This window comes from Motacilla alba, chromosome 9, assembly GCF_015832195.1.
Source record: "Motacilla alba alba isolate MOTALB_02 chromosome 9, Motacilla_alba_V1.0_pri, whole genome shotgun sequence".
Taxonomy (NCBI): domain Eukaryota; kingdom Metazoa; phylum Chordata; class Aves; order Passeriformes; family Motacillidae; genus Motacilla; species Motacilla alba.
In genome coordinates, this window is record NC_052024.1 from 21,071,993 (window position 1) to 21,088,709 (window position 16,717).

General features: G+C 45.6%; 1 protein-coding gene across 4 annotated transcripts in view; it reads left to right on the top strand.

Annotated features, from left to right (window-relative positions):
• Positions 1–16,717, top strand: part of PLD1 (phospholipase D1) — a 74,816-nt gene that overhangs the window by 28,707 nt on the left and 29,392 nt on the right. For 2 of the 4 annotated variants that reach the window (XM_038145535.1, XM_038145534.1), the window contains exons 2-11: positions 1,762–1,947; positions 2,273–2,400; positions 2,698–2,843; positions 3,599–3,707; positions 5,162–5,227; positions 10,814–10,872; positions 11,362–11,454; positions 13,878–14,030; positions 14,732–14,881; positions 15,662–15,745. In XM_038145535.1, coding sequence (XP_038001463.1) covers positions 1,794–1,947; positions 2,273–2,400; positions 2,698–2,843; positions 3,599–3,707; positions 5,162–5,227; positions 10,814–10,872; positions 11,362–11,454; positions 13,878–14,030; positions 14,732–14,881; positions 15,662–15,745 — 1,142 coding nt within the window. In that variant the 5' untranslated portion in view covers positions 1,762–1,793. Of the gene's footprint in view, positions 1–1,761; positions 1,948–2,272; positions 2,401–2,697; positions 2,844–3,598; positions 3,708–5,161; positions 5,228–10,813; positions 10,873–11,361; positions 11,455–13,877; positions 14,031–14,731; positions 14,882–15,661; positions 15,746–16,717 lie in introns of those variants that run through there. The other 2 variants (XM_038145536.1, XM_038145537.1) reach the window with 1 other exon arrangement.

The window sequence follows — 16,717 nt, forward strand, 5'->3', positions numbered from 1 at the left end:
AGAACTTAGCAACAACTCAAACATCAGTGTGTTATCAACATTCTTCTGGTCCTAAATCCAAAACACAACACTGTACCAGCTAATAATAAAATTAACTCTGTCCTAGCTGAAACCAGGACATTACCTCAAAGTTCAGTGTATCCCTGGGAAAGGAGGTACCCACATGTAGGTTTATATTTGAATTATTCCTGCAGATCTCCTGAAGTGACCTGGGGGCCTAGTGGTCCCCTGGTCTGGTCCTAAAGCCTTCTGTGCTCTGGTGGCTTTCCCTGCTGCTGGTGGAAGGTGACAGAGCCACCCAGGTCCTTGGAGCCCTCACTCCCAAGATGAAGCTGTTGATTCTACATTTACTTTTGTATAAGAGAAGAGATTGACCCAGTTTTTCTTGATTCAAGTCTGTGTGCAAATGGATTTTTTTTTTTTCTGAAGGCAGCTGCTTCTAGCATGTTTTTAGGCATACATGGTATCAGCCTTATGTAGTAATGAAATAATGGACTTGTTTCAAGAGGAAACAATAATAAAGAATGTTCTTTCAAAAGCAGCTAAACACATGATTTATTAAAATGTTAAATTATTTCCAAGTTACGGCATACCCAGCCCTTGTTGTGGAGCTCACACAAGAATAATTGTACAGTGTTCTTTGCAGAACTTAACATCAGAAATGTCACACTTTTTTTGGAAAATCATTCTTTAACACAATGTAAGAGCTTCCACAAGGATAAATGGGCATCCTTGTATTGGCTTTTGTAAAATGTTGCCAGTTTGTCCCATCCATATTTTTTCAGTGTAGCTGTCGAGCTGTGACATTTATTGCAGAGCAGGGCAAAGACTGAAGGGACTTTTTATCATCATCAGGGAGATGCCCAGGAGCCTGGCTGTGTGCAAGCACAAGCAGCCAGCTCCACAGCCCCATGGTGAGATGCAGAACCTAGAGGAGGAAGAGGAAGAAGGTTTGCAAATACTCACAAGCAGGGATGGCTTGTGCTAGTGTCAGTGGCCATGCCTCATATATCGATTTACTTTTGTTTCCTTATTCTTTTTGGCTTCTTCCTTCCCCATTTTTCTTGTGACTCAGGCTCCTGGAATGCATGGGTGGGAATAAAGGTGGGAAGTGCTGTAGTCACCAGTGCTCAAACACCTCGAAGTGCCACTGCCTGAGTGCCCTGAGCAGGCTGCAGCCTTTTCCCATCACTAAGGGACAGTGGGCTGGTCCCCTGCAGCTGCCTGGGATGTTGGAGGGGTGAGCACAGAAAACGTGAGGTCCACCTTGTTGGTCTCAGGCTTTCTGTGGGGATCAGGATGCTCCTGACCCTGGAGAGGAACCTTTAGAGCTGTAAGTTTGCAGTCTGCTGAGAGGATGGAGCCGTGGGAGAGCACGAGGCACGCAGACACCACAGGCGGTTGTGTAAGGAGCATAGAAATAGAGGAAATCTTAATAATGCTGGGAGTTTCTAGCACTGCTTCATTCAAAGGAAGAACATGTAGCAAAAACTCCTACTGGTTTTCTGAGTGAGCTTTTCCTCCGTGTAGCCTGACCTGGGAAATGCAGCAGCGGGTGAATTAAACCTGGGATTTGGCCAGGCAATGGTATGGTTTGTAGCTTCATGGCTGAACATTTGCCATTGGGTGTGTAGGATGGGGATAGTTGGGATGAGTGTGGGTAAGGGGATGGAAGGAAGATGTGTCCATGCGTTGCCAGTGGTTTCCTTCAGCCCTGTGTTGCAGAGAAGGTGGTGAGAGCTCTGCCCTGTCTCTCCCCAGCGCCCCGTGGCTCCTGAGCGCAGGCCCCTGAGATGTCTCTGAGAGCAGAAAGCCATGCAGCCACATCCACGCTGAAGAAGCTCGCTGCAGACATGAGTAACATCATCGAGAGCCTGGACACCAGGGAGCTCCATGTGGAGGGGGAGGAGGTGGACTCGGAGGTGCTCACTGACCCCAAAGGCACTGGTGAGTTGACGCCTGTGTGTTCTCATCCCATGTCCTGCCTGGGTTTTATCAATCTGTTGGCAGGTAGGCTACAGCCTCAGGGGTTTTACCAAACCCAGCATTCACCCTGTTTAGAACCAGGAGGCTCTTAATACTTGAGCTTCTCAAGTCGAGTCCCTTCTGTGTAACCTTGTCTTTGAGCTCTCCTTAACAAAAATTGCTCTTTTGCTGGAATTAATGCTGCCGTATAAATGCTCCCAAGTTAAAGCATTGCTCTCTGCTGGTTTTCATGCCCTGTTACAAGGCTGCTGAGCTAACAGTTTTGTGGGGTTTGTGGTCCTTGCAGTGTGCATTCCCTTCTCTGCCATCTACCACACCCATGGGTTCAAGGAGCCGGGCACGCAGACGTACCTCACGGGTTGTCCTGTCCGAGTGCGTGTGTTGGAAGTTGAACGCTTTACTTCCACTAAGAAGGTCAGAACTTCCAGAGATTTTCTTTGATTTCTGTTGAACTGTATTTAAAATGCTGTTTGTGCCTTAATTTTGTGCTTGCTTGTTCATGGGCTGAGGAAGCAGCAATGCCCGTGTCTCAGAAAATGCTTAGGAGAGAAGGTTATCTGTCTATTTATAAAACTTAATAAAGAAGAACAAGAAATCGTGAGACACAATAATCCTTAAGTAAAGCTGAATAAAGGCTCTTTAGATGAGCAGCTGCAGGAAAATGGCTTATTTCAAAACTTGCATGCCATGTGGTGATGTTCTCCCCTGCAGGTACCAAGCCCCAATGTTTACACCATCGAGCTGACCCATGGAGAGTTTGTCTGGCACGTGAAAAGGAAGTTCAAGCACTTCCAGGAGTTTCACAGGGAACTGCTGAGATACAAAGCCTTCGTGCGCATCCCCATCCCCACCAGGAGGTGAGTGTGCATCCCTGTGGACACAGTGGGCTGTGGGAGATGTGATCTGTTAACTTAATATCTTATCTATTTGCCTTCACTGCTCCCATTTACTTTGCTGAAAGGAGGAGAGGGCAGAAGAATTCAGTTTCCATGAATATTTAGCAGCTATAATAAAAATATTTAATCTGTGTGTTAGCAGCCATAATCTAAGTGATGCAAATATCTCTCTGCTGACGCAGAAAACGTTATCTCCTGGGTCATCAGCTTTTGAGCTGGATTTGCCTTGAACTTGGGGAAGGGTTATGGTAATGCTAATGGAAAATGCTGGAGCTTTGTGGCTTTCTGACAGTGTGGGCAGGATGTGGGAGGCATGGGGGTCCCTGGCCAGGCTAGCCTTGGTGCTTGGAATGGCTGGAAATATAAGAGGAATGGGAAAAGAAGTGTGAAGAGAAGTGGTGTAGGTGAGTGAAAGCCTTCTGATGTAGAGAAATGTTGGGATATAATAGGAAAGGTAAAATTACGAGGGGTTAAGAGCTAGAGGAACATAATGTCCTAAAAATAGGATGTAGGCTTCGTTTCCTTATGAGACCAAAAACTGGCCCTCACAAATCAAACTGATACTTCTGTGTTGTGTTTTGGTTTGTAAGACACTTGGAGCACGCTGGCTTCTTGGATAGAAAAAGTAAAGGCATTGCAGCAGAGGGGTTATGTATCAAGGCATACAGACACTTGCAGCACTGAGACTTGATGTTGGGGTGTGTTTTTCCTTCCAGTCACACGGTGAGAAGACAATCCATCAAAAGGGGAGAGCCGAGGCAGATGCCAAGTCTGCCGCACACAGCAGAGAGCACAGTGCGGGAGGAGCACTTCTCCAGCAGGAGGGTAGGTGTCCACCTCACTCTGGGGGCCACAGGGATGCTCTGAGGTGCAGAGAAGCCTGGCAGGTTGATTGCAACACTCATTCACCTCTCTTTTGATAGTGCACACACTATCAAAACCCTTGTTTGGCATCATTACAGTATTTTGCTTGACAAAGTTTGGCTTTGACAAGTCCAGCTTAAATGCCAAATTCTCTGCTGTGCAATGATGAGGATGCTGCTCCTGGGGTTCATGTGGGCAGAGCTTTCTTCTGCAATTGAGGAACACTGTGATGCTGGGAGTGGTGGTTCCCCTCCTCCCACCTGCTCTGATTTAAAGATAGACAAGGCAGTTTTCAGAGTCAAGTTGTGTGATGGAGGCAACCCCGTGGCCATCAAAATCTGAGAGATTTCAGTGCCATCCCCGTCTGAAAGAGGAGATGACAGTCAGGCTGTTGATGCTGAAGTGGGTAATTTTAGCCCAGGCACACGTGTTCTGTGTAACTTCATCAGATGTTAACAGATGGGCCCTTCCATGGAGAGGGTGGATGTCTTCCTACCTCTTCATTGCAGCTTTGCTGCTCGCAAGTTAAAAACCCCATGTTTGTTCAGGCTGTGATTATCGTTCTCTTTCTGCTGCCCCCTCCCTCCCTCCCTCCCTGGGCTTTGTGCCACTGGAACTTCAAGGCCCAAAGGATTAAAGGATTGTGTCTTGTGGCTGTGCCATGCAGAAACCCTGCTGTTCACAGCTTCTCTGATGTGTGGGAAGTTTGAGGAGAGAGATGTGGGTTTAAAAGAGGAAGAAAACTGTTGTATAGATGCTTTTTATTATTTTAGCCCATGTTTCCTTTCAGTCTGCTTTGTGTCCTGTGGGACTCTGCCCAGTTTCCCATGCCCAGACAGTCTAATTTTTTCTTTTCCCTTTTACCATCAGGATGGTAAGAGATTACTTCTCCCATAGTGGCTTCTTCTCTTCTCTCCTCCTGGCTGGGGAGGACAGGCCCAGCCACTGCTCTCTCTGTGTCCTTGGGACAGGACAGCATGGTCCCTGTGTCACTCACCCCATGAACCTTTTGTTTTGGTTAAACAGGCTTTCTCAGTGCCTCTGAGCCTGTTTTCTCACAAAGCTGATTCCTGTGGGTCAGAAACAATGGGGACTGATTTGGTATTTAAAATTGTTCTGAAACTTTAGCTCAGTAACAAAAGTTGACCTCCAAAGTGACCCTGCCACGGAACAGGTCTGCTGGTGGAAGGTACAAACACAGGACTATGAACAGTAAACAACCTGTTTATGGCCATACTGTTTATGGTGCTGAGCTATGATATCCTGTGAGCTCATAATGATGGATTTATTTTTCCACTCAAACTGAAAAGTGGGTCTGATTTCTTGATTGCTTCCTAATGCCAGACAGTTGGATTACAGGAATTCTCAAGGAAAACCTCCACATCCTATCTAAAGTTTCAACATTTTAATTGTAGAAACAGCTGGAGGACTACTTGACAAATATCCTGAAAATGCCAATGTACAGGAACTACCATGGAACAGTAAGTAGAAATTACTTTGCTTAATTGTCTAAAGAATATTCACTTTACAAATGCTGAATTCATTGGAAGAAAACATGCAGCTTCTGCAAGAAACATTTTACAGCTGTTTTGTGAGCGTTTTGGCTTAGCTGGTTCTCCAACACAGATGTAATATGATTAAAACTAAAGGAATGACTCAGAGGTTGCACAGTGATAACCTCCTCAAGCTAGTTCAGTCCAGACAGCTGGCTGTACATGTATGATGTAGTGAGATTCTGTTTAATTCTATAGATTGTGTAAGATGATAAGTTACAGTTTTAAATACTTAAAAAATTGGAATCCAAACCCTATTTGTAATTGCTCCTTCAGTCTGGGATTTGTCTGTGGTTCTGGGTGCAGATTTGTCTCAGGTTTCTATTGTGTGCAGTTTCCCTGGACATCAGTGATGTTGAGTTTGTGTGTGTGGGATACCCAGAGAGGTGAATGAGTGTTTTGACAGCTCCAAAGGGAGATGGTAGTTGTCTTATTTCCCCAAGTCAAAGTTGTTTGAAATGAGGAGAGATCTCAAATCCAGCTTTAGGCCTATTTTAAGCAAAAATATTTCTTTCGAAATTCGTCCTCGAATGTTTCTTCAGAAGTCCTCACCTGTCAGCTGCAGCTGTGACATCTCTTGGGGATGGTAATTTATTTCCCCTTTTTTTGGCTGCATAATGACTGTGTTACTTCATCTTTTGTGTTACCAGCAAAATCTGATGCACGCACTGAGTAGCTGCCAAGTTTAGTGGCATTTTTGAGCACAGAGTGATAGCTGGGAACACCTGGTTTTCAAACAAGCCAAAAATACAGACTGAACTTTGGGTTTCTGTAGCAGCCACTTCTCTTCCATTTTTGCTGTTGTTAGATAGTCCTCTATTTTGCAGGATTTCGGTTGTGTAGAGATGTTGGGCAGCTCACAGGTGGATGTTGTGTATAAAAACTTTAAAACTTCAATTGTGTGTGCTCTATTGCAGAGCTCAGTCTTGAGTGCTGCTTGTTCCATGGGACAAAGTGCCCATTGGGATTGGCCACTGCGCTCTGGATGGCAGGAAATCTTCAGGCTGAGGCTGAGGAAGCTGCATTCCTTAGAGTACTTCTTTAGGGGACAGGCTGTGGAGCTTAATTCCAAAGCACTGAAGAGCTGCATGTGGAAAAGAGTCATCTTTTGTTCTAGAAGCAGGATTGGGATAACTTGGCAATTTTGATCAGTAGCATATGCAGAGCGGGGGAGAGTTATTTTACAGTGTGGATCCATCTTGTCACTTTTAGGCAGTCGTTGCCTTTTTGAAATATTTTGGAACATTTCTGCTCCTATGAGAACGTGGGTGATGCTTTGGCCAGGCTGTGGTTTGAGACAGGCTGCACAGTGGGGGCTGGGAGAGGAGATGGGCGGCCCTGCCTTCCCAGGCAGCTGTGGGGTGCTCCCTCCTGGGCTGAATCGCCCTTCTGTCCCCAGCCTCTGGAGCCAGATGTCCCTTTTGCACATAAATTCTCAGTTTATTGTTGGCTTTCACTGCATTTGGCCACAGAGAAGTGTTCAGGGAGGATTTGCTGCCCGTGGTGGCGGCACGGGTCCTGCAGGTGATGCTGGAAGAATCACAGGGAAGGAAGTGCTTCCTTTAAAACAGCACCCAAACAGCCCCCACCATTCTCAGACAAGACTAAAGTGGAGATTTCTGGCACTTTCCCTGGAACTGTATTTGTCCTCCTGAGAGCAAAATGAGGGCTTTGCTCTTCCTGTGGTTGAGAAGTCTTTTGCCCGGATGCTGACAAATGCTGTAACTGTCCTAATCCTGGAGCACATTTAGACTTCTTTGTGTTCCTCTCATCAAACCCATGCACTGAGGACTTTTTTAAAATTAGGAACTCTGTTAAGTCAGGCATGGAGTTGCAAAAGCAAGTTGAGACCTGCCTGGAGTGTAACCCTTGATCATTGTGAAGAGCCTTCTTGGGTCAGTAGCATCTCTGAGGAGATGCTTTTTACATCTGAGCTGCACAATTTAGTGAATTTGCTTTTTTACTTTTTTTTTTATTTTGCATTTGTGGTTAATTTATTATTTGCCAGTGAGAGCAAAGTGCTTTATACACTCTTTGGAGGATGTGCCATGCACTGAGAGAGTTGAGCCTGCAAGTCAAGCTTGTGGTTTTGCAGACCTGAAGTCCCTGGTTGGGTTAAGGATGAGGTCCACAGTGACTACGTGGCATTGGAGAGGTTGTACATCATCCAGCTTTTTATATTTAATATTTTAAAAAATTATTTGATTTATGTGATTAAATATCACGTCTTCTTCGTTCCAAAACCTTTTTACAGTACTTTTGGGCTGAAGTGCTTTAAGACAATTACCGTTAAAATAAATGTTGTGGGAATCTCAGTGTGTTCACACTTCTTTTTCTGAAAATTGGAAATTAGAGGAATATAGCCTCAAAATGTTGGGGCTTAACTAAATTCTGTTTAAAAATTTTATTAATTGGACCTTTGCATTATTTTTGTGCAAGCTCCCATACTTGAAAGATGCCCAAGCAAAATGAAAAGTAAGATTTGATTGGAGTGTGTGTATGTGTGTAATGTTTTGCATGAACTTTAGAGAGAGTAAAAACCTCATCTTAATTAAGAACAGCTGAGAAGTGAGGGAGGCCCCTGGTTTGCCTCTGATACAGTGCTTGGATGTGCAGACCTTTGTGGAGGTTCCCACCCAACCCATCAATATTTCTAGCTATTACACTTGAAATGCTGCACATTTAGGGGTTTTTTTATGTGTATTTTGTATAAGCAAATTTTTCTTTGTGTAAGAAATTGTGCTGAACAATATAATTCTGAAGAGTGTGTAATTCCATGTTATTGCTAGTGACCAGAGCTAATCAGCTTTTGATGCATTTCTGAACTCACTAAATAAAGAGCAAGCATGAAAATGAAAAGGTACAGCACGGAGAGGCTGAATCCTTTCTGAAATGCAGATGCTTGTGAAATTTTTACTTACATAAATCATGCATGCTTCACATTGCTGGCAGGACAGGGTGGTTTGAACACCTTGCAGCTGGCTCTCCACCTTCCATAGCCTGTCCTCCTGCAGCCCATCACTCCTTTCTGCCACAACAATGTCATCGAAGCTGCATTCTCCTGGCCCATATCTCATACCAAAACCATCCTGCTGCGGGTCTCTCTGAAACCAGAGTGGGATGCCAGATCCCAGGGAGGCAGCTGGGCAGCGCAGGAATTCTGATGTGACGGAGATGAAAGCTCCTGGCTGCCCTGCCTGCCTCTCCCAGCCTCTCTGTGACTCACGAGCACCTCAGATGAGACACTGTGACAGTAAAAATAGCTAATTGTAACAATAAATCATTCCATCAGATGTTTTGCACTACCCTGGGGAATTTTCCTTCTAACTGCAGGAATTTATAAGTTGTTTTTTTTTTTTATAAACCAGCACTTGATCAATGTGTTGGATGGGCTCCTGTCATTGCTGTTCCAGAGACTGCTTGGCTGAAGAGGAGGTTGCTGTGCTGCCAGACAATCTTTCTTTCTCTTTGATGTAGTGGTAGTTTTGTTTCTGCAAGTGATTTTTCCTCTTGGTTTTTCATTTTGCTTCTTTGAGGACAGTTACTTCTCTGCATGCGGTGCTCCTCAAATTCCTGCCAGCTTTCTGGTTCCAGCCAGTATTTTCAAAGGCTTTTGACATTTCTGTGCTTTTTTTTGTGTGTGTGCCCACTGTGAGAGAGATGTCTGGGTTTCTGATTTGTCTGATATGAAATGCCATGAAGTTCAAATGGGATCCAGACAAAGAACTGGCCTGAGGATTTGCTTGGGACCTCTGATAAGGGCTTGTAAGATACACTGGGTTTTTTCAGGCACTTCCCACCCTTCTCTGAGTGCTGCTGCAGAAATAGCTGTAACATTCATTGGTGCTTTTCCAGAACACTTTGGGAGAACAGAGAGAGCAAGATGGTTGGTAAAATAGCATGGAATGACTTGTTCTAACCACTTTCTGAAAACAGGCTGAAATCACCCTAAAATCAAAGCATTAGAATTGCCTCAGCTGAGTAGAGGTTACTTTATGTCCTTGAGATACTCAGAGTGTAGTGACTTTTGTTCTTCATGGCTTTGGGTGATATGAGAAGTTTGAGAAGATCTCAGGAGCAGCTGAGCATGAGCAGATGGAAGGATCTTCAGTCCTACTGCTGTTTTCTGGGAAAAAAATGATGGTATTGGGAAGGGAGCCTGTGCTAACCTCATTGTAATGGCAAGATAGACTTTGACCCCAAATTTAGTGATGCTTTTTGTTATACTTAGTGTCTGAAAATGTCTTTGAGACTTAGGGTTCCACCCATGTAATTCCTGTGCAAAATTGAATTTTGCTGATGAGGGCCCTGAGGCTGGTTTGCCAAAGAGAGATGACAGTGGCCTTTTCCTTGAGAAGAGAAAGCCTTTTCTTGGAGTTGCTGTGGGTATGAGTGGGCATATCTTGGAGCTGGTACCGAGGCTGCTTCCTGTCCCCACTCCAGTCAGGAGCATGGGCTGAGCGCTGGACTGCAGCCCCAGCAGGGTCCATTGCTAAAGTGTGCTGTTAGAGGTTCCCTCTGGCTTGCTGCCTGGCCAAAGGGACAGTGACACCTGCCCTGAGCACCTTTCTGCCCTTGGACAACTTGCTGTGCCAATAGATTAGAGGTGCCTGGGTGCAGACAGGGTTCTGCTGTGCAAGGCGACTCCTTCGCAGGGCTGTGCCTGCCCCAGCCCTGTCCTGCACAGGACACCCTGGGAGAATGTTTCTCCCTGCTAAAGGGGCCCAGGGCTAATAACCAGCAGACTGCCAGGAATGTCCTGCTGTGCCAAGAAAAGCCCGCTCGGTCGAAATTGCCCGGTGTCCTATTTTTAGAAGTGAATGTAATCGTGCTGAGCTTTCTCACCAGCTTTGCGCCCTGTTCTGTTCCCTGCAATCCCTGCTGAAGCAGGAGGAGCCATGAGGAGGCAGGTTCCTTGACTTCAGGATTTGAACTTGCTCTCCTCCTGCCCCACTGCGGTTTTCCTGTGGATTTTTGGTTCCTAGAAGCAGATGGGCAGTGGTGTGTGTCCAGCACTGACCTGCTGCCATGGCCTTGGAGGATGCTCATGGGTTGTGGGGCTGAACCCTCCTGTGGTGTCTCCATGGGGTAGGGGACTTAAAGGGTGCTCCCTGCTCTGGGCATGTGTCCTCATTTCCTTTGCAATCTTTCTTTGAGGGTCCCTGGAGGGAGGAGAGGATTCAGGTAGACAGCCAGGATCACAAAGACTCCTGAACAGTGTCAAACTTGAGTCCTTTTTCAGCCAAAGATGCAGGAGGGAGAATACCAGGGAGTCCCTGTGATGTGTTTGAGTTTAATTGTCCTGAAACATGTTCTCCAAAGTATATCTAAAATAAACAAACAGAAAACTCAACCAAAACACTTTCCTTGGTCTTCTTGGAGATGATTAAGTGATGGTGGAAAATATCTGCTCTGGATGTTCTGTAGGTCTTTATGGCAGGTCACTTTGATAAAGCAAACAATTTTGTGGATTTCAGGGTTATAAAGATGGGGGAATCTCTTCTTCTTTCCCAGATGGAGTTTGTTGGAGTAAGCCAGCTGTCATTCATCCACGATCTGGGACCGAAGGGCATGTGAGTTGTGAGCTGTCTTTGTGAGTTATGATTCACTAAGAGCATGGCTTTATACATAAATACTGTTAAAATTAATAGCTTTCCTTTCTCAGCACTAACTGACTGGGGAATATTTTGCCATCTAGATATGAAAAATTATTACTGTTCAGACAGAAATGCTACAATTTGGAGAAATGTTTTTGAGAGTGAGCTGTTTTACAAGACAGTGTTTTGGGGTTTCCACTCTTCCCTCCCTGTAGCCCTCCCTGTTGAGCCACTTAATTTTCTGCTTCCGGTGCTGTAAAATGGGACACTGTGCATCTTAAAACTCCATCATTTTCTTCTGAGGGGGTTATTTTTGCCCTTCATCCAGCTTTTAAGGCACAGCACAGAGGCTGCTTGGGCACAGTTGGAGAGCCAGCCCTAGGCAGAAGGGCTGGAGGTTCAAAATTCCCCCTGCAGCTCCAGGTGAGCCCCATCCCTCACCCTGTCCCTGTTGTGTCCTTGCAGAGAAGGGTTCATCATGAAGCGCTCCGGGGGCCACCGCATTCCTGGCCTGAACTGCTGTGGCCAAGGGAGGATGTGCTACCGCTGGTCCAAAAGGTACTGCTGGGGTGGCAGAGGTGGGGATGCCACGTGCTCCCTGGGCACACAAAACCCCCCCTTTGTCTCTCTCTCCCAAAAAATCTGTGGGAGAGAATCTTGCTTTTTTTATGAAAGCCACAGATTTTCAGGTTGGAATGGCCCATGGGCTATTCCCTGCCTCACCTTCTGTGTGGTGGGGTTTTTTTTCTCCTTTGGAGTTCACAGCAGGGACGTGTTACTCCAGAGAAAACCTGGGATTTCCTAGAGCTGACAGAAATGGCAGTGACCTCCCAGACTGTGCCCAGCTTTCCCTGCTGCAGGAGCACAGGTGGCTCTGTGCCTTTGGGAGGTAGTGTGACTGGTGACCTGCCTCAGGCAGATTTCAGCATTGTCTGAGCTTCCCTTCCTCAATTTACAAAATGAAAATCAATTAATTGAAACACTCTTTGGACTGCTTCAGGGCAGGATCAGATCATATGTGACCTGCAACGCTAAGGAGCTGTTTGGTGCAATTAACCTTGGCATTAAATACATTGCCTGTTGCTCATTACTGCAGGTATTGAATCCCAATGTTTTCTCCTGTTTCCACATCCCTTCCTGCTGCAGACAGACATAATTTGCTGTTCCCATCCCTTTACCCTCTGTGTTAGGTCTCTGTGTTGCCTGGGGCTGCGGCACAGGGAGATGTGTGCTGTGGGGGAGTACCTGTGTTAGCTGCTAGCCTCCAAAAAATGCAGGGTGTATTTCCTGGAGCATACCCTTCCCAGGCAAATCTTTCAATTTCAAAATCCAAATAGCCCATATCTGCCTTACAGCAACAATTTTGTAGTTGATGGAGCTTACCCCAGGCATTACGTGCCTTTGGATTTTAGCATCACCCATGTCATTAGTTTTATCTTTAATAATTCTGTTTTCCAACAAAACCTTTCTGCATCCTTGTGAACAAAAGGTCCTGTTTCTGGGCAGTCTTTCCAACATTTCTTAATTTAGGTTTACAGAAGATCTCTATAATGAGGGCACAAGGAGACAAAGATGTGACCTTCCTTCAGGTCAAATCATTAAATTGTCACAAATTCTTTTTCTTTTTTATGGAAAAAATGCCTTTTCTTCTTGATATTCCTCAGTTCACCCTTTCTTGTGTTGTCCAGAGTTGAAGCTGTAGTGGGGACAGTAGCACATCCAGCTCTTGTGGATCTCCATTTTTCTTTAGAGCCTAGAAAGGGGGTAGGAGAAGTGTTTGAGTGGGATTGTGTACAGAATATCCCAAGTGAGACACTAAATTCCCATCTTGGCCCACTGGGACTGACAGTTTATGCATCAATAAATAAGAAAATAACAGGAATATTTCCCAGAGAGGGTTATTTAAAGGAAGGATTTTAGGACATGGAGGAGGATAGTGGGGTGAAGCTGTGAGTGGGCACAGCCAGGACTCCTCAGGCATGTAGAGCTGCCTGGGAAAAACAGAAGGGAGAGTATTTGGAAATACACCCTGTGGGATGTTTAGGAGTGAAATTATGGGCCAAATAGAGAGGGAAGGTATTTTAGCACCAAATGGGAGGTGATGCAAGGTAACTCTTTCAGGGCCCTGAAAGCAAGAAAAAAAATTACGGGATCTAATAAAAAATTATGGGAAGTAGATGAGGAGCTGAGGCTGTTACTAAAGATACAAGAACGAACAGATTTTTGTGATGTTTTGTGCTGCTTTGTGTGTCTCTGAGTGTGCAGAAGAATGAAGAGAAGGTCTGGTGATGGGGACCTGTGTGGGACAGAGGGGGCTGGTTACCCCAGCTACACTGCAGGGGGAGGAAAAATTAGAAATGCCATTCACAGTAAAAAATGTGTTTTTTCCCCGAGTTGCCTTCAGGCTACAGTATTTATGTAAAACCTGCCGGTCATCCCTCCTCATGTGTTTCTAACAGGGTGCCTGTTGCTTGGCAATAAAAGCTTTCCAAAATGCCTTGTTCATATATTTTGATAGGAGTGAAAGTGATCCGAGCATCAGAATTAATGTGAGAAATGTCAAATAACTCCCATATTGCATACAAGCTGAATAAAAATCAGGGATGGAGGAATGCTTGGTGCACCTTGCCTCATGCTCGGAGGCTTATGACCAGGAAGGTTCCCGTGAGTTTTGTTTAACAAGGATCCCTGTATTTTTAAAGACTCCTGTAAAAAGGAATTATTTACATAACTCTAAAAATCTTATATTAAATTAAAACTCATTACCCAAGTTTGTAAAATAGACACTTTTCTACTCAAGAAAACCACCCCCAGTCTAGCTCCTGAGAATAATTTTTACCATTTAGTAGATTTCCCAGATAAATGACTTTGACGTGTTTTGAAGAAGCACTTTTCCATTACATTGGCTCTTTTTGTGGCTCATGTTTTGAGGCCTGGCATGGGTGTGAAATCCAGGTGACCTGGTTGCTGTGTCTGTACAGGTGGCTGGTGGTGAAGGACTCCTTCCTGATGTACATGAAGCCTGATTCGGGGGCCATTTCCTTTGTCCTCCTGGTTGATAAGGAATTCAACATCAAGATAGGCCAGAAAGAAACAGAAACTAAATACGGGTTGCAGATCGACAATCTCTCCAGGTAAGAAAACAACTTTGTTTATCCCTTTTAGTTTGCTTTTGCTTTTTTAAGGAGAAATCGATGCCGCTCTGCAGGAGGGGTTAGCAAGCCTGGGTGGCTGCTGCTGGTGTGCTCAGACCTGCTGGGGATTTGGCCCTAATGCTGATTATTTCCATGCCTTAATGAGGCATTTGGAGCTTCTGTTTGTCCATCCCTGTGGTTATTGCTGGGGCCTGGGGGGACGGTGCATGCTGAGTTGCACAGTCTGGTTCGACAGCAATTGCTTAGGTAATATTTTTTAGGCACTCTGTTCTCTTTAAGCTACAAGAAGAGATGTTTTCTTCTGCATCCCAATGGAGTATTGCTCAAAAGACATGCTAGTGGGGGATAAAGAAATATTTAATGTTTTTATGTTAGCACACAGTGTAAATTCATCTCTTAAAAAATACAACATTGGCTGGCTCCAACTCCAAGTTAAGCTGGTGCTAATAATTTAAACATGGGTGGGTTTTTTATGCTTGGCAGTGCAATACTGTTAGTCACTCAGAGCAGCTCAGTGCTGTGCATTCTTTTGCAAACAAAGCAGCGGCGTCTCTGCTTTTTGTGTAAATAAAGTATGACTGGTACAGATGCATTCACCAACATGGACAGGCAGCAAGGAGCAGCCCAATTAAATGGAAATGGCTTCAGCCTCCTGCCCTGTGCTTCATGTGTTCTTACAGGTCACTGATTCTGAAGTGTAACAGCTACAGACATGCCCAGTGGTGGAGGCAGGGCATAGACGAGTTCATCCGGAAACACGGCAAGGACTTTCTGACGGAGCATCGCTTCGGCTCCTACGCGGCCGTGCAGGAGAACACCCTGGCCAAGTGGTGAGCACCTGCTGCCTGCCTGCCCTCAGCACCTCTGATCAACAGAGCTGGTAGCCTTTGGTAGCTGTGAGGATTGGTGATAATAAAGAAGTTGCAAAAAAAAATGAGGCTTTCTTCAGCAGGGACAGAAAGCAGTGCTGGTGGCGGAGCTCTCAGTGTCACAGCTCATTGTTGTTTGCAAGTCAAGTTATGTTTAAATTCAAAGATGTTGGGTATTTGTCATTTTAAGGATAAAGAGAAGAAGAGGGAATCAACAAATGCAGATCTGGGTATAGTCAGGAGGGTGGGCTGGGCTTTATGCACACAGCAGCCCCTAAGAAATCATTCTGTCCCCAGTGTAACCTGACTGCACTAATCCATTCCCAGAAGTGCCTCAAAAACAGGATCTAGCTGGAAGCAGACCAGTGCTTTCCCTGCACCGTCTGCCTTGCAACAACCTCTGCCTGAGTACTTTCCATAAATCAAAGGAAACACCATTCCATCTTCCTTTCCTGGGAGACAAACCTGGCTTGCATGTCAAGCAGAACCCAGGAATATTGTGTGAATTTGGCAGAAGTGCCAAGAGGCACTTAATATTCCCTTATTGTGCTGCTTCATCAAGCCAGTGATAGCAGCATAGAATTCTCCCTGCATGTTTTCCTGATTCTGGAAATTAGGATTGTGTTTGCTTTTGAGAAGAGACCGTAAATGTCATTAACACAGAACCCCATTGCTCTTCAGCTGTGTACTTTGTTTAATGAAGGGAGGAGGCATAACTCTGCACTCTGTTTGCTTTTGCAGGTATGTCAATGCCAAGTGGTACTTTGAAGACGTCGCAAATGCCATGGAAGCTGCTAAGGAAGAAATTTTCATCACAGATTGGTGGTGAGTACTGACATGTTTGGGTGTTGCCCAGCTGTCTCTCCGGGGACGCTCCCGACAATGCGGCACTGTTCAGAGCCCTACAGTATGGCAGCTAGCCCTGCAGCCAGATGGTTTGGCAGCACACCCAAACCTCTCCTTGTGTTGTATTCAAAGGCCTTTTCAGGAGGGCTGGCAGCAAAAGCACACGCTTCAGATCAACAGCTTGGTTGTCTCCCTCCATGGAAATGCCTGAAATCACACGGAGGCACCACCTGAACTGCACATGTGGTGGCTTGAGGGGCTCCTCAGGAGTGTAAATAGCTGCAAGTTTGAGGGGCGTGGTTGTCTTTCCTTGATGCTCAACATGGTTGTTGAGCATCAGGGAAAAAGGATACTCAGCAGCGCTATGGGATCCTGCATGGGATCCCCTTTCAGCTCCTCCTCACTGCCTTGGGAAGCCTCATGCCAAGTGTGAGAGCATTTTGTAATGTGTCTTTTTGGCCTGCCCTTAAATGAGCCAGATAAGAGAGGACATGAGGTTTGTCGCCTTTCCTGAGCTGTGTGTCTGCCAAAGGACCTTGCTCTGCCCACTTGTTCCCTAGTTTATGTGTTTATGCAGTGCTCTGGTTCCTGTTTGTGTCAGGAAAAGGGTGCTCTCACAGACTGGGCAGAGTCTCCTGTGTGGGAGCTGCTTGTGGCTGCCCATGTCTTGCCTTTTCGGAAGTTAATTTGCCTGAGCCAGCCTGGACCATGGGCATGGGAGGCTTCCAAGACATGACTCAGATTTCCTGTTCACCTTCGGCACATCTCTGTGCTCCTCTTTCTCTGCCTGTGAAATGAACCTCTGGCTGCTTATCTGCTGCCTCTGGGAACTGGGAGAATTACTTTCTAGGAGGAAATTATGAGAAAACTACATACCATGTTATCGTTTGGTGGGGTAAATCTGTTTCCTGCCATGGCCACGGTTAAGTTTAATGCTCATGGATTCCCCCT